The 18,364-nt window shown below is 38.5% G+C and overlaps 1 protein-coding gene across 1 annotated transcript in view; it reads left to right on the top strand.

Annotated features, from left to right (window-relative positions):
• MOXD1 (monooxygenase DBH like 1) overlaps nt 1-18,364 on the top strand; it is a 107,084-nt gene that overhangs the window by 62,420 nt on the left and 26,300 nt on the right. Inside the window, exons 5-8 of the mRNA XM_055264324.2 lie at nt 11,762-11,941; nt 12,241-12,343; nt 16,255-16,421; nt 17,482-17,673. Of these exons, the coding sequence (XP_055120299.2) occupies nt 11,762-11,941; nt 12,241-12,343; nt 16,255-16,421; nt 17,482-17,673 (642 nt within the window). The remainder of the gene's footprint in view (nt 1-11,761; nt 11,942-12,240; nt 12,344-16,254; nt 16,422-17,481; nt 17,674-18,364) is intronic.

Here is an 18,364-nt window from a genome sequence, read left to right as displayed (position 1 = left end):
AAGTAGAAGGGCATGAGAATGAACCCAGTCTTTCAAACCCTTTTGTAATAGACTTAATCCCATCCATGTAATCACCTCTTAAAGACCCTACCTCTTAATACTATCACATTGATGATTAAATTTCAACATAAGAATTTTTGGGGGACACATTCAGACCAATAGCAACATCCAAGAAGATAAGTAGATGACTATTGTTATAATTCCTATAGGATTAATGAGAGATGTGGATTAGGATGATAGCTATGACTAAAAAGCAACTTAAAGGACACTTTGAAGATGAAAAATGGGAAATAAGATGAGTCTTGTTGTTTTAGCATGTTCTAAATACTCATTGTTCTCTTAAAAAAGTGTTTTTCAAGCACGTTATAGAACCAGGCTTAGCTATTAGTTATTTTGGGAATGCTTTGTTTTATATGTATATTTTTCCAGATTGCCAAATTAAAATTTCCACCTTAACCTATTTCCCATTTAGAAAAAAAAAAAAAAGAAAGTGTTGCTTGCTGCCAGTGCTTATTTCTCAGAGCAAACAAGAAATGGGTTAATCCAGATTTGAGTAGTCACCTCAACCTTCATTGCTTGTCTGAAGACGGGAAGAAACAAATAAAGGGTGATTGAAGAAAATAATTGTCATTGACAGTTATTATCATCATCAAACCCATTTTTATTTCAATTGAATGTTGCTTAGATTTATTTGAAGCAAATCCCTTAGCCTAGAGGTTCATGATATTTCAAGAGCTGTAGCTTTGGCTGGGCGCGGTGGCTCACACCTGTAATCCCAACACTTTGAGAGGCTGAGGCAGGTGGATCACGAGGTCAGGAGTTTGAGGCCAGCCAGTTTGAGACCAGCCTGGCCAACATGGTGAAACCCCATCTCTACTAAAAATACAAAAATTATCCAGGTGTGGTGGTGCGTGCCTGTAATCCCAGCTACTCGGTAGGCTGAGCCAGGAGAATTACTTGAACCCGGCAAGCAGAGTTTGCAGTGAGCCGAGATCATACCACTGCACTCTAGCCTGGGTGACAGAGTGAGACTCCATCACAGAAAAAAAAAAAAAAAAGAGCTGTAGCTTCATTTTGAGCTTGCCCTTAATATTGTATTGCCTTCATCCTTAGGCTATTTTGCCTCATGGTAGAGAAATGGCAGCATAGATTTCTGATGTAACACAGTTTCTGTTTCACATCCAGGGGAAAGGAGAGGATAGCTTTTAGCTATCATGTAAAAGTCTACAGATTCCTTGTGATTGGATCAATTTCAGCTCCTATCAAGGATGGGATTACATAAGTGGGTTTAGGCCACCCAAGGAAGCTGGCGATCATTCTTAGCCAAAAGATGTAGCTCGGAAGTTCAGGATTCCTGATAGGAAAATATTGAGGAATTGATGCTGGAAAGCAACAGAAAATGATTATTCTCTAGCTTTAGCTTCTCTACTGTTCTAGAATTTGATCCATAAGACTGTCAGATTCATGTGTGATGCATCATTATTTCCTCCCTCGGCAGCTAACAAAGAGCACATAGTATGTAGATGTAGGTGGGGCTTTTGTTGGTGGGTGGGGAGTTGTCAGTTGAGTCCAAGAATGAACATTCATTCATTCATAGGAACATCTCTTGAAAGAAAACATTTTTAAATCAAAGTGATAAGGAAAATTTATACTTAAAACTATATATAAACATACATGAGTGAATGTAAATAAGTTTCCTTTGAGAAAAGAGGGATGCCATATTTCAGAAAAAGATCTCTGTAGAGAAAATATAGCTAAGTCTTATACATAAAAATTAGAAAATCAAATCCTTAATATATTGAGATGGCACTCACCAATACATATTTCATGATTACATAGTTTGCAATAACATTAATATTTATGGAAATATTTTTGCCTGAATATTTGTGACATACAAGCCTTAAAATTAGATTTTGAAATATTGGAACTTGTGAATGGATTACTTGTATAGATTTACTTGTCTGTGAGTGTAAAATGTTAAAATTGCATTTAAAAACTCAGGATCCAACTTAAGATAGTAATACTAGTACTATTGTTTGAGCACCTACAAGGTATCTGTTGCTTCACATGGACCAGCCATTGAATGCTTAAATAATCTTATAAGTAAGCCTCATTATCACTAATTTACTGCTAAAGGAACTGAGTTAGTGAGAAGTTAAACAACAAAGAAATAGAGATAGAAAATAATAAAGCAAGAATCAAACCCAATAAAATGTGTTCCAAAAAAATGTTCCACCATTATGCTGCTTGTCTTATTTGAAATGTATCCCCTGGAGACGTGGATTTATGTGCAATTGATTTACTAAGGAAGTGCCAGGAGAAAACACTGGGTTGGGGGTTGGCTGGTGGGGAGAATAAGGCTAGGGAAGAAGAAGCTGAGCAAGAGTGTGATTTTATTGCAGTTCCAGCCTCAACCCAAACCCCTGGAGAACGTGTCCCATCTGGGCAAGGTTGCTGGACATCCCCATCTCCATACCTTTCACCTGCCCCAGGGGAATGTATATTTTGTGGCACTAGTTCTCTGCAAGATAGTCCTCTGAGGAAAGTTGCAGATGCAAGTGATTAGAAATGAGGAACCTAGAACAGAACCTAGTGGTGGGTGCACAGAAAAGGCTCCAGGGATCTGAAGTGTTCTTGGTACAGCACTGATGCTGTCCCATCCGTGACCCTGCTAGTAAAGATACAAGTATATCACGTGGTGGTTAGGAGCACATTCTTGATCCAGACCACTAGAGTCAAATCTGGGCTGTGACACTTGGGCAAGTTTCTTAACTTATGTGTGCTTCATTTTCTGTATCTGTAAAATGTGGAATAATTCTTTTACCTAAACACATAAGGTTGCTTTGAGGATTAAATGAATGTATATATTCATCTAGTCTGTACACAGACTAGAGCTGGATTGGAAGCAGAGCTATTATCATGTGACTTACTCATGGCATGTCCCACAGCTGGTTAGTCGCACAGCCAAGATGGGACCTCTGGGACACTACTACTTCTTGCTGGCCATATATGTATTAATTTAAAATTAACTACTTCTTGCTGGCCATAGATATGTTAATTTCAAATTTTCATAAAGTTCTAGGTGATCTCTGGTGTATTGAATATCTCAAGTAATTGAAAATTAATATATATGCTAATATAGGGACAGAAGGTACCTTAGAGTTTATAAGTAATCTATTAAAAATTCAAACAACAATACATACACTAAGCATGCTGTGTTATAAACTGTCTTAAAAGTAATGTTCTGTTTTGTTTTTGTATTCTTGAAGTGTTTGGCCAAAGGACCTAATTCATTCATATTTAAAAATAAATAACTGTAAATCATAACATGTTACCTGTTTCATCAAGTCAAATAGCCTTAATCCTAAGTGCCTAGGTGGAAATTCAGAAATCAGTAAGCAAGGGAGAAAGACATTGGTATGTAGTAGAGGTATGTAGTAGAGGAAGTGATTCTCTCCCAACATATTACTCTTCAAGGGCATTTACTGAAGTAACTATTTTTAACTTACGCAGGTCCAATTAAGAATAGTAAATAAACTGGAAGAGTAAAACAAAAGCAAAGTATTTTATGTGGCAATGTTCCAATGTGAAGAAAAAAATTTCAGGTAGCACATGCATGATTGCACATACATATTGATGAATTGATGATTTATACTTATTTGTGTTTGATTATTAATCAGGACTTTTATTTACACATAATAGAAACCGAGGCTGAACTAGTTTCAGAAAAAGAAGGAATGTATCGACTCATTTATTAAGAGGAAAACTTGAGTAAATAAACCACAGTTGGCAGAGATGCAACTGGTTTCAGGAATGGCTTCAGTGAAGTGTTCGAACTCTGCCAAACCTGTCTTATCTTGTCTCTGCTACCTCTCTGTGTGCTTGCTTGCTGGTATCTCACTGAATGCTGGCTTCTTTCATGTGCTGAGAAACATCATCCCTGGAGGTTGCTGAACCTCACAGCTCATATTCAGCTTCTAGAGGGGGTTGAATTCCTTTTCGTCATTTGAAAAGTTCCGAGATAGGCTGGGCACCCTTCCCTGAACTGACCAATTGTGGCTGGCAGGGCAAGGTTGTGCTTGAAGATGGTAGACGCATGAGAATTCGGGATTGCAGTAAGGGGTGAGTTATTTCCCAGAAGCCTCCTCGCCCTCATTTCTTCTCTTTTTCCTTCCTTTTCTTCATCTCTTTCCCACTTCATCTCTTCTTGCCATCACCTCGTGTGCTTTAGCTGACAGGTCCATTCATGCTCTGGCCCCTTGACTGTGGCCCCTTGACACCACATCACCAAGTCAGGATTTGCGTTGCACACTTACCTTCTTCAGAGAGGAGTGTCTGTGGTGCAAAGATGCCATTTCCTTGTTAATTTTGGTTGCCTCTCATACCTCGGATATATTGTCAGGCTTAAAGAGCCATTCCTGTTAGGGATGAGGATATGGCAGGAGACATGGAGAGAGGGGGCAGATACGTCTGTGCTCCCATTGTCACATGAGCATGTCAGCATGATCATATGCTCATCCATCTACACGGTTAGTTCTGGCTGAAATGTTCCCGTAGGCAGCATCACTTTAGGAGCTAGCTGACCTCTGGATAACTTTTTTCAGAGATGGATTACGGGCTTTTATGTGGGCAGCAACTTGTGCCTCAGGTAGGTATATAAAGCTGGGTGCCAGGAACAAGAACAGGCAGGAAGAAAAGTGATGGGAATTTACAAAATTTCCAGCTCATTACAGATTACACCCATCACCTCTCTCCTTTTGTTTTAGTTTTGAATTTATTGAGTCACAAGTTGTTTTTGAAGAGCTACATTCCACTCGTCCACTCACGTTTTAACAAGCAAGGAGCCACGGGTTAAATGGGTAGAGTTGGAAGAATGAGTACAGGAAAATTGTTCAAAAGGGCGCTAGTAACCTCCCTGTGTTTCTCACATATTGCTGATTATAATCAGACAAAACAAGAAAGGTACTTTCTCCCGCTTTACCCCCAAAATTAATAGCTAAAGCACGACACACATATATTTAGCTATAAATAAAAAAAACCTATTTAACTTCAGTCATGTATGAGAAATGTGTCTTTGTGATGAGTTGATGAGTTCGTGTCACAATGACAGGGACAATCATGACCTAGGTATAAATGTACAAATCTCCAAATTGTTAGTTTGTGGTAGAAAATTGAGGATGTATGAATTTCCTAGGGCTGCTGTAATAAATGACTGCAAGCTGGATATCTTCAAACAGCAGAAATTCTCTCACAGCTTTGGAGATCAGGAGTCTGAAATCAAGATATAGGCAGGGCCAGGTTCCTTCCAAAAGCTCCCCTTCCTTGCCTCTTCCAGCTTCTGGTAGCTTCTGGCATTCCTGGGCTTGTGGCAGCATCACTCCAATCTCTGCCTCCATCTTCATGCCTCCATCTTCTCTCTGTACGTATCTGTGTCTGAATCTCCCCCTCCTTTCTCTCATAAAGACACATGTCATTGGATTTAGATCCCACCCTAATCCAGTATGATCTCCTCTCAACCAATTACATCTGCAAAATCCCTATTTTCAAATAAGGTCCCCTTCTGAGGTTCAAGGTAAACGTGAATTTTCAGGAGATGCTGTTCAACCCAGCACAGGGGAATCAAGCAAAGAAAATATGTTTCTTTCAGCCAGCATTATTGTTTAGGTAATTGGCTATTTGAAGCCTCCAAAACCATACGGATTTTTGTTTGCCAATACTCGGTGTCTTTCACAAAAAGCCCTTTCTGAACTGAATCTGTTTTCAGTGTAGGTGCTGGTGAAGAGAGATCAGCAGGTAGGCACAGTTTTGTCAAAGATCTCATTCTTTCAGTCACTGAAGGGAAATATATATTTCCCCTAAGATTTTTTTGCCTCAAATTCTGAAACATTTTCTTCGTTCTAAGTTCTAGGGAATTCTGCAACACATAGAATTTTTTGGTCTTATCTCTGTACCCAGTCACTTGGTCTTAGGTTCTCTATGTCTCATCCCACCCTGTATAGCTCAAGTTAAGTAGAATAAGATGCCACCAAGTGTAGATTCTTTGAATCATTTCGTTACTTTCTACATTGTGAAAAATGAATATATAGAATGGGTTGCTGACATTTAAGATTTTTTCAATCATATTGTGTCCTTTGCATCAAATTCTATCCCCTCAGCTCAGCCCTCAGGCAACTACAGAGTGGATAGAAATGCTTTCCTCTCTCATCAAATAGTGAAGACATTTGCTGAGAGCTGATTAGGAGGTGTGCCTAGATTGGGAAAGGTTTTAGGATAGCCACTTCAGGGAGATAAACAGAATGCAGAGCAAAACCAAAGAAAGATTGACGTTCTGAGGCAAAAGTGTGAGTTATGAACTTTGAAGTCTTATGCGAATACTTGTATAAAGTATATCTCCAGTGTCCTAAGTGGAGGATGAGAAGGAGCAGATTACAGGAGTGATTCACTATTTGAGCATTTGGGTCAGTTGTGAGTGCTGGTGAGTGATGAGTGCAAGTGACCTCCCAGGAGAAAATGGCTGGCTGAGCAACAGGAACAGTGTGAAAGAGCTAACAGGAAAGGCAAGGGGCACAGAAAGAGAATTTCAGAGGTAGTGTACTCATGGGCAGGGTGTGACAACGGGATTCAGTAGCTGAAGTGGGATGCAGTATAGTGGAGATAATCAAGAAACTAAGAGGCAAATGAATTTAATGATTCAGCCTCACTGATGTTGGCTTCATGGAAAGGGTAGTATTCATTTTATTTCAATTCAATAAATAGTTATTAAGCACTCTTTGTGCTGCAGGGGCTATGTTAGGCATATTTGACCTAGATAAAGTGCGTAAGAAGAGATGATGAGGTTAGGAAAAATAGTCATTGCCAAGGTCAGCTTTATGGTCAGTGTTAATTTCCACCTTGGTTTTGGCTACTCTTGAGCAACTGTTTGTTGTTGTTCTCTTCTTTTCTTGCTAAGATATCTCAAGTGTATCCGAAAGCTCCAGTTACCTGATCTAACGGAAGAGACTGTTTTCCTCTTTAAAAGATTCTTTCAGGTTGAAGTCTTTCCCTTTCTATCTGTGTTCTGGTTTCTGGGCTGTTCCTTTAATACACACAGTAGTTAATAAATAACCCACAGCTGCCAGACCCTCCTTGCCTGGTCTGTTTTGCCATAGGAAGGTAAGCTCACAGGCCTGTCACCATTCTGGGTCTGTACACCCCACCTTTGTACAAGAATGTGGGATCAATAACACAGTTTGATGTCATCGGGGGAATTTCCATGTTTGTGTCTTGCCTCCACTTCCATATGTACTGCTTTGTATTTCTTTTTATTTATTTCTTCTGCCATCATACAGCCAGGCTACAAGCAAGATTAAATTAGATGTTCATTCCAGTGTCAGGAATACCAATACATCTATATTTGTATACTTTCTGTGGCCATGACTTTCTTTAATAATTCCTACAATTTTAATATTTTTGAATAGAGGCAACTCTTGGCATTCCCCCTGTGATTGTGACGATAATGTGAATGTGTGAAGTAACCAGAATAAGGAACACTTTTTAAATGCTACTCTTTAATGTACTGATACATTACAGCGTCAGTTTTTTTTTTTTTTTTTTTTGAGACGGAGTCTCACTCTGTTGCCCAGGCTAGAGTGCAGTAGGGCGATCTCAGCTCACTGCCAGCTCTGCCTTCCAGGTTCACGCCACTTTCCTGCCTCAGCCTCCCGAGTAGCTGGGACTACAGGCACCCGCCACCATGCCAGCTAATTTTTTCTATTTTTAGTAGAGACAGGGTTTCACCTTGTTAGCCAGGATGGTCTCGATCTCCTGACCTTGTGATCTGCCCGCCTTGGCCTCCCATAGTGCTGGGATTACAGGCGTGAGCCACAGCGCCCGGCCCAGCCTGAGTATTTTTAATTAAAAAGTGTGTAACTCTATCATCATTACAAATAATGTAATAATGCAAAAGCAAAAGTCTTGTCTTTTCCGTGGACAGTTACCCAGCACATCAGAAAGTCAGGTTAATGCCACATTCAGCCAACAAGCAGGAGGGGGCATGGGGCTCTGTGTGTGCCTCACTCTGCTTCCTCAGATGGTGCCTTGGCTAAAGAAGAATATCATAACAGAGTTTAAAACACAAGTTTGTTGACTGCTTAAAATGTTTGTAGAACTTGTTGTGGGAGCAGAAAATAACGAGCAGCCTCCATGAGGGGATTGGTAGCAGTGCCCTGGCTTGATCAGGCTCTGTAAGCATGGCGTGAAGCATTGTGGGAAATCCTATCCTGTGCTAAGCATTTGAGCCAATAGCCCTGTCCCGCACTGATCAAAGTATTCCCATTTCCTCAAGTTGTACCCTCCACTAAACAAGTTATGTCCATCCTTAAGGAACATTCTTGGTGTCTCACTTAATATCCCCATGGTGGTCTGAAAATTTCCTCTCTCGAAACTATTCTTCTATTTTTCAGGAGTTTGATAGTCAGGTAATTTTTTCTCCCGTATTATCAGCCTCTTAATTTATATTTATCCTTATATATCATTTCCAAGCGCTTCTTTTTCTTTCCTTTTTTCCCTTTCTTTGCTCACTCCTTTCTATTTTGCCAAGGGCTTGCTTCTTCCAAGCGTTTTTATCCTCTCCTCCCGTGATCAGTACCCAAGTTTGCAGCAAGTTTCCTTGTTGTTTTATGGGTTGGTGTTTTTGCTTAGGAAATCCTGATGTTTTAGGCTGCACACTCAATCTGTAATCTGAAGGTCAGATTACAGTTTAATTCTTCTTGAAGCCCTTATCAAGTCTCAAAGAGAAGCCTTGTTATTTGCCCTTTGTAAGAAGGAACACCTTGAAAGGCCATGGGTCTGTCTTCTCATCCTAGAGGCCAAGGGGCACTGGGACTGGAGTGGCAGGGAGGCCAGGAACCCCCTCCCCTGGTGTAAGACTCCCAGTCTGGCACTGCACCTCTGAGGGCATCTGCATGTGGTGGTCCCTGCTAGTGGCTTCCAGAAGCACCTTCTGGCATTGGCTCCTGAGGTCATCACCCTTGTTAATGACAGCTGTCGGCAACTTGCCTTACTGAAGCCTTTCATCCTCCCTCCCACTGGCAGCAACTTCCAGGGTCCTTGATGCATCTCCAACATGCTTCCTGCAATAATGTGTAGCCAGTAGGAAAGTACAGACTTTGGGGTCAGACTAGCCTGGTTTAAAATCCCATCACCATTTCCCAGCTGTGGTACTTTGAGCTTGTTATCTAATCTCTGAGTTTCAGTAAATCTGTAAGATAAGGATTATAACATCCTTCTTATAGATTTGTTGTAAATATTAAATGAAATACATAGAATGATTCATATGTGGCTAGTAGATAGTAGGTCTAAATAAAAGACAGATGTTATTATTATTCCAGGAATAAATTGGTAGCTTTGCAGTTTGGTGTTAGTTTTAGCACTTCCTATGAAGACAAAAAAAAAGCACTTGCTCTTTTTTTTTTTTTTTTTTTTTTTTTTTTTTTTTTTTTTTTGTGAGACGGAGTCTCGCTCTGTCGCCCAGGCTGGAGTGCAGTGGCGCGATCTCGGCTCACGGGGCAAGCTCCGCCTCCCGGGTTCACGCCATTCTCCTGCCTCAGCCTCTCCCAGGAGCTGGGACTACAGGCGCCCGCCACCACGCCCGGCTAATTTTTTTTTTGTATTTTTAGTAGAGACGGGGTTTCACCGTGGTCTCGATCTCCTGACCTCGTGATCCGCCCGCCTCGGCCTCCCAAAGTGCTGGGATTACAAGCGTGAGCCACCGCGCCCGACCAAAAAAAAAAAAAGCACTTGTTCTTAAAAGTTTCTTTCAAGCTGTTTATTTGAAGCTCCCCAGAGTCAAGCACCACCCAGCATCACACACCCTTAACTCCCTCTTCCTCTAGTGAAGGCCACTAGTTTCTGAAACTGTCCTGATAGTAACCAACTCTCCTTTGCCCTAACAGCTTCTTCCCAAGACCTACCTTATAGAGCTCAGTATAACCTTAAGGTTCTGCCTGAACTTATGAGGTACTTAGCAAAAATCTCGCATGTGCCTGAATATTTTACTGTTGACATCTTAGCAGTGCCCTGTCCCCCTTGGAAGACTGAGGAACCCAAAAACGTCAAGTCTCAGACAGAAGCTAAAACTAGACATAAAAATGAAATTCTTATAGAAATTCTGGGTTTTATTTCTGTGCAATCATTGTTATTATGCAACCATGCTTGAACAATAACTACCCTTTTCAAGCAAAATAGAAAAGTTTCTGCCTTCAGGGCTCACAACCTTTTAGAGACAAAACAAGTGCAAACAAAACCGTGTGCAATGTTTTTTTCCATGAATGTGATGTTGAAAATGTACCTGAGGCTTAGATGTGGCATGACTCACTATGTAACACAAAAGAAAACTGGATATAAAAACTGGAATTTCTTGGCTGCCCATTCAGACTCGACCCACTACATACCGTTTCCCCCCTTGCTTAGATTTCCCTACAGAAAAGAGAAAAAACTATGGAGAAAATGGAAAACAAAGCCATAGGAGAAAACAGCTGAAAACACTTCATGTAAATGTGCATGCTGAAAGTAGAGAGCAAGCAAGGATTTTAAAATGCAGTGCCTGAAGTTGAGTACTTAGGACTAAACACAGAAGTGTTGATGAACTGTAAGGCTAAACTCTTGGATATTTAGCAGCACACCAGGGCTACTTTATCAGATGAACAAAGATTCCAAGAACTCTGAGGGGAAAGAAAAAAGAACCCTGTAACTCAGTGGTCTTTAAGGTCTTAGCCTTCTTCTCAGCACCATGCATTTATAGAGATGAATGAGATCTCACCTCTTACCTCTGGTAGGGATGGGTAAAGATAACATTTTGAGGTGGAAGAGAGGGAGACTAAGAGCATTTGTGCCCACAGCCTTGACTTCTTTTTTTCTACGTGAAAAAAAATGCTATAAAGGCACATGCACACCTATGTTTATTGCGGCACTATTCACAATAGCAAAGACTTGGAACAAACCCAAATGTCCATCAATGATAGACTGGATTAAGAAAATGTGGCACATATACACTGTGGAATACTATGCAGCCATAAAAAAGGATGAGTTCATGTCCTTTGTAGAGACATGGATGAAGCTGGAAACCATCATTCTCAGCAAACTATCACAAGGACAGAAAACCAAGCAACGCCTGTTCTCACTCATAGGTGGGAATTGAACAATGAGAACACTTGGACACAGGAAGGGGAACATCACACACCAGGGCCTGTCATGGGATGGGGAGAGGGGGGAGGGATAGCATTAGGAGATATACCTAATGTAAATGACGAGTTAATGGGTGCAGCAAACCAACATGGCACATGTATACATATGTAACAAACCTGCACGTTGTGCACCTGTACCCTAGAACTTAAAGTATAATAATAAAAATTTAAAAAAAAATGAGAGGGAGGAGGAGGAAGAGCAAACCTGGGAAAAAGCAAGCAACTTTCAAAACAATTGCTCTGCAGAATGGGCAAGGGACACGACAGTGAATTAACAACCAAAAAAAGCCGATTAGTAAAGTCCTGTTTCTTGGAGTAAATGGTTATCTCGTCTTTGTTGTTGCCATTGTCATCATCATATCTTTACCATTGTCACTGTCTCCAGAACAAATTAGACTTGAACTACATAACCTTGACATAATTGAGAGGAATATCCCTTTGAGAAACTGATAATAATTTATGCTAGTTTCATGTTTGTTGTGGGATGTTGTAGGGTGGTTTTATTTATTGTGTCCTCCCTCTCATTTATGTTTGTGTAGGTTGAGCCAGTGATACAGAGAGGCCATGAGAGTCTGGTGCACCACATCCTGCTCTATCAGTGCAGCAGCAACTTTAACGACAGCGTTCTGGAGTCCGGCCACGAGTGCTATCACCCCAACATGCCCGATGCATTCCTCACCTGTGAAACTGTGATTTTTGCCTGGGCTATTGGTGGAGAGGTGGGGCTAATGATTACTGAGATGTAACACAATTAACTGATCATATTTCCCTCTGCAAATATTATTCTAATTAATACTTAGAAGTAAAGCTCTAATGCTGCTTTTGATATGAAGGTGGCTTAACTCCATTTTCATAGGAAGGGATTCTTTCTTTAAGTCATTTTTATTTTATTTCATCAGTTGTAGATGAATGGGGTTCCAGAGGGTTGAAATATCCTTGAAGATGTCTGGCTTTTTAGTGGAATAGAGCTCTCAGGGACTTTCATAGGACATTGTCTCATGGCATTTTCCATATTTAGGGCTTTTCTTATCCACCTCATGTTGGATTATCCCTTGGCACTCCATTAGATCCTCATTATGTGCTCCTAGAAGTTCATTATGACAATCCCACTTATGAGGAAGGTGAGTTTATTGTTCATATGTTTTACCTATGATTTTTATAAAGTTTTGTACCTTGTAAGTCTTGTCTTTAGCAGAGTTGAAACAAAATAGTAGCCAGTGTTAGAAGGAATTAAGCTATACATTTGTCATTCAAATTAGGATACTTTTTAAAGTGAAAGTGGGTACTATTTATAATTATACTGTAACAGCAGGCATTAACCAGCACCAAACCAGGTAAATGAGCACACGCAGTCGCTAATCTTAAAAAAAACACTTGCATGCTACCTACCAGGAAGTAGAATAATAGACTTTTCCTTTATGATGTAGATTAGTCCCAATACATACATGGTGTTTATGGAACATTTTCTTTCTAACTGCACATAAGAAAAAGTTACCATTTATTATATTAAAAAGTGTAAGCATTTTGTTGTGTGGTAAGCAAACCATAGATATACTCAAAAAGTACTTATGCAGTGACACCGTGTAATATGATATTGAAGTAAAGAAATGTAAGGATGTACATTTTGTTTCTGAAATCATTTGTATGATATTCCAAATCCCAACATTGATAGATTTAACATGAAATTATCAACAGAAGTAACTCCAAGTTATTATTTTGTATTGACTCATGCAATTTTTCAGCAAATACTGAGCTCCAACTATGTACCCGATCTGTGCTTGAGGATATAGTGTGAGTGAAAAACAGATGTGTTCCCACCCTTATGGAAATTATAGCCCAATGGGAAAGAGAAACAATCAATTTTTCACAGCAATCATATGAAATTATATATATGCCAATTGATCCAAAGAAGATTCCTAACACTATGAGAGTATTTAATTGGTGACCTAATCCAGCCAGGGGTGTGTGTTGGTGGGGATGGGCTAAAAAGTCTTCGTTAAAGAATCAAACTGTTCACCTGGGTGACTGGAGATGCTGAAGGATTAGGGTGCAGTAAAGAAAGATGCTGATGAACCTGCAGAGGAAGGCTGAAGCAGACCATCTAAGATCTTGTAAGGCCCATTAAGGATTTTTACCCTGAAGACAATGAGAAGCAATTGAAGAGTTTGATACAGTGGAGTCAAATATTGAGATTTGTATTTTGAAAAGACCACTCTGGCTGCAGCAAGATGAATAATAGATTTTGAAGAGAGGACACGTGCTATGATATTTAAAGAGTGATGTTTCTATAAAAGTAGGTGTTAAGCTATTCTATTTGTGAGCAAGCCAATAAAGTATCTTTTTTTACCCTAAAGTAATTAATAGGAAATATTTTCTCTCTGAATTCACTTTAATTTCCACCCACCAATTATATCCCATACTCTGAACCATGAATCTATGATAAAAGTTTAAAACTTTCATAAACCAAGCAAAATAACCTATTAATAAATTCTCAAAGTTAGATTTTCCATGAAATCGTATGTGACTATAAACCATAAAAATTGTAATCATAATAACAATGGGATTAATTATTGAATATGTCTTATATTGCAACTTTTAAAAAATTTTTACATTTTTGATTTTAAATTATTAATAGAATAAATATTTTATATAATGTATAATACTTCTCCAGTTGGAAATTCTATGTGAACTGCTTCTTCCTTTTAGTCTTTATTACAAAAGTAGAAGGCTTAATTTATTTGCCTTCTCTGTTGTCAATTAAGTTGACTTTCTCATAGTTTCAATGTAAAAATGAAACATAAGCTTATTTTCCTAACAGGTTAATAGAGAACTCAGGATTTTTAGTACTTTCTATTTTTATTCGTGTACATAATTAGACCAAATTTTAGATTAATTTTATTTTTATAAATATAGCATAGTATGAATTTATGTTTCCAGAAAAGTTTTTTAATAATCATTTTATATTTGCTTAAGAAATTATTACTTTATTTACTAGATTATCTATTAATGCTCCAAACAGCTAATGCAGCTAATGAACCTAACTCTATGAAATGCAACTGGAATTTCCACTTATATTTTTTCGCTGTCAAACTATTATAATGAGGTAGATCCCAAAAATATAAAATACAAAACAAAATTTTGCAAGATATGTCCAGAGAAAATTCTAAGGTCAGTATAGATGTTCTACATTATCGTGCTCATTTGTATCTGCACTGATAATAACACAAAAGGAGAATTGATTTTTATGATTTATTTAACAATTGATTGAAACCCTGGTAGATGTGTGACCACTATATGTGTGACTGGCTGCCATTTATTGAGCACCTCATTTGTGCCAAACACTGCTCTTAGAACTTGGCGTTTAAGCCACACATCACCCTTATGAGGTAGTAGTGCTACTATTATGGCCATTTTCCATACTGGAAAACTGGAGCACAAACAGATTAGGTAACTTTATGTCTTCATCTGTTCTGTGCTGCTGTAACAGAATACCACAGACTGGGTAATTTATAATGAACAGAAATTTATTCCTCACAGTTCTGGATGCTGAGAAGTACAAGTACAAGGTACTGGCATCTGATGAGGGCCTTCTTACTGGGTCATAACATGGCAGTAGGCTTCACATGGTGGAAGGGTAAAGAGAGCAAGAGAGTACAAAGCCACTTCTGAAATAATGGCATTAATCGATTCACAGGGGCTGAGCCCTCATGACCTAGATACCTCTTAAAGCTCTCACCATTCAATATCATCACAATGGCCATTAAATTTCAACAACATTCAAACCTACTTTTTGGAGGGGATAAATATTTAACCATAGTATTTGCCCAAGGTCACATAACTCATATGCAGCAGAGCTGGGATTTGCATCCAGGTTGATCAGCTCCAGAGTCAGTGTCCTTAATTGTCCCATCACAGTGCTTCCTTGGAATGACCCTGAATATCTGAACAAGCTGGAGTCAATAAACACATAAAAATTATTGTATGTTCACAATTACAAACTCATGAAGCAGGAAAGGAAAGCTTGGATTTTTTTCCAAGGCTGTTAGGGAGGTTGAGAGGTAAGAATTTCCTGGGATAATTATTGAAATACTTAATTTTAACAACTTATTACATCCTAAAACATTCAAAGCAATGGATATCTTCTAAATGTGTGTGTGTGTGTGTGTGTGTGTGTTTGTGAGTGAGGGGTATATAACATACAATGAGGAATATTTGATATAAAGACCTTGTGTTTAAAAATGATTGACTAGAAATAGATTAAGCTGATTGATTTAAATGAGACAAGAAAGGAAACTGAGGGGAAGGAATCAATCTGTTAGTTACTGCAGAAGGAAGTCAATTAATTTCCAAGTTAGTGAAATGAATTTATGAAATGTTTGGGGCTCATACTCTCCCTCCCTGTAATGAATATGTCATAACAACAAGTGTGTCTTATTCATCTCTCATCCCCACAATGCCTAATGGAGTGCCATTTACATAATGGATTCTTAATGACTGTGTGTTGATTGAATGGCTGTTGAATAAAGAAGAAAATGGTGACAAACTTTAAAGAAATAAAGTGAATCTTCAGTAGTTTTCTTCATCAGCAGATGGTTTCTAAACTAAGGAGTTTTTACCTCAAAGTAAATGTTATTGAACTTCATCTTGAAAACAATATAAAATAAAACTTTTATTGAGTTATTTATTCTATATTCTAACGAATGACTTTAGAATCTTCATTCTGTCTTCATGTTAGATAATTGTGGAATATAACAGCCAGATAACTGAAACATTTCTCTTGTGGTATGCTGTGTGAGTCCACAAAGGTTGCAGGCAATATGGCTACTCATGTTTTAATTCTTGTTTGTGAAACTGAATGTTGTCTGCCACTAATCTCTGCTTGTATCCCTTTTCCTCATGACAGTTTATGGAAAATAAATAAACCTATTTCAACAGAATATGAAAACTTTAAAAAATTCAAACCAAGAATTTTCTTGGGAATGAAAACATTTTAAGAACCGAAACTCACTTTAATTATGTGCTTTTGTTCTAGGCTTAATAGATAATTCTGGACTGAGGTTATTTTACACAATGGATATAAGGAAATATGATGCTGGGGTGATTGAGGCTGGCCTCTGGGTGAGCCTCTTCCATACCATCCCTCCAGGGATGCCTGAGTTCCAGTCTGAGGGTCACTGCACTTTGGAGTGCCTGGAAGAGGTATGCAGCATCTGAGTCTGAGCTGCTCTCTGCAGATTCGTCAATGCTCTTAGAAACTGTGGTGTGAAAAATTCCGTGCATGTTTATTATCAATTCCTTTCTTGTTGACACACTGTGAAACCATTATTGCAATTTTAGTGGGACTTTTGACTCCTTTTTTAAATCTTGAAGCTACAGGAGTAGAACTCTAAAGACAGAAGTAGTTGGCAGGGTGTTTTTCTTCTTACTCCTGCCTTTTTTGTTTGTTGCATGTTGCATGCTTTATATCATCTTATACAATTTCGACCTTTGTTTATGTAGTCTTTTTCCTTTCTCTAGTTTACCTTTTATCCATATTGATTTTTCCATCATTTATTTTTATTTTTCTCTGCGTTATGCTTTCCTTCCCTTCCTTCACCACAGAGCAAAAATAACTAATATAAAAAAATTGGATAGGAGAAAAGTATAAGTATTTAGTAATGACAATTTTCACTTAAAGTTTTTTAATGAAAATATTTCAACATGGATCATACTCTTTATGAATTATATGATATTGTGGTTGAGGACCATATGGCAGACTGGCGAAGTGGAAAGATTATGCTCTTCTGAGTTATTTAGGCCATAGTTCATAATTCAAATTGCCATGACCTCATTTACAAGCTGTAGGACCATGGGCGATTCACTTAATTCCATTGACCCACTTTCGCTTTCTTATCTGGAAAAGTGGGAATAATATTTCCTTTTAAGAATTTGAGTTTTCAGGTTACTAACATACTGGAATCTTTTTACTAAGAGTGTTTATTGCCTCTTATCCTCCTAAAAGAAAGAAAAAGGAGGATAACATGTAGAAATGGTCTGGGAGGCCCCTTATAAGCATCAGCTCCCCTACTTTTCTCCCGGCAAATGTTGCTTCACAAGGAGAACACTGAACAATGCGAATTCAAACTCTTTGTCAGTTCAAGCATTCATTTAAATTGCTGTAGCTTTTTATCTCAGTTGTCCCTCCAAGTGTGTTTGAATGTGAACTGTCTGAACACGCATTAATGTGGGCTAATCGCGTCTTCCTTGGTGTCCCCTGCAGGCTCTGGAAGCCGAAAAGCCAAGTGGAATTCATGTGTTTGCTGTTCTTCTCCATGCTCACCTGGCTGGTAGAGGCATCAGGCTGCGTCATTTTCGAAAAGGGAAGGAAATGAAATTACTTGCCTATGATGATGATTTTGACTTCAATTTCCAAGAGTTTCAGTATCTAAAGGAAGAACAAACAATCTTACCAGTATGCATGTTTTTGTTCTTTTTCACTGACTGTTATAAAAGTCACGAGGCATATCTGCTGAGATGTGGCAAGGTTTCTACTAGTGAAATGAATTTTTCCTTGCATCTGTATTCTTAACACCACCCACTGTGGGTGTTGTACAACCTAGATGGAATGTGTTTGATCTGTTTTCGAAAATTGAAACTCATTTTTCTTATGATTCCCAGGAGCAATTCAAGTTGTTGACTGAAAAATAAAAACAACCCCAAACAAAAATCTCAGGTTCTGAGGACTAAACATTACCCTTTTTTTATACTTGACATTCCAGTTAGTGATTCTTTGTGTTGCAATTCCTGTGGTGGTAAAATCAGAGGTGTCTTTATGCTATGTTGAAAAGACAGGATATTTTTAGAAGTTTCATTTTAGTAAAAAGGAATGTAAGGATAATTCTTTTATCTGATAAAGCTATTTGGATATAGCTAATTAAACTATGCTGTGTGATCCAGCTTGACACAATACTTGGGGTTATGGTGAAGGAGAGAAGAGAATGAAGGCTTTAAAAATGTTATAATGCTTTGTTTTCTCAAAGTTTTATTCCATGACCATCAAGCTCAATTGTAGTATAATTTTCTACCCTTATTTTACTTTTAAAAGTCAGATCCCTGTACCATTTATGAAATGAGAGTAATGGCAATATCTTTTCTACATGATG

This window comes from Symphalangus syndactylus, chromosome 2 (genome assembly GCF_028878055.3).
Source record: "Symphalangus syndactylus isolate Jambi chromosome 2, NHGRI_mSymSyn1-v2.1_pri, whole genome shotgun sequence".
Classification (NCBI taxonomy): Eukaryota; Metazoa; Chordata; class Mammalia; order Primates; family Hylobatidae; genus Symphalangus; species Symphalangus syndactylus.
This window is presented reverse-complemented; position numbering and strand designations above follow the sequence as displayed.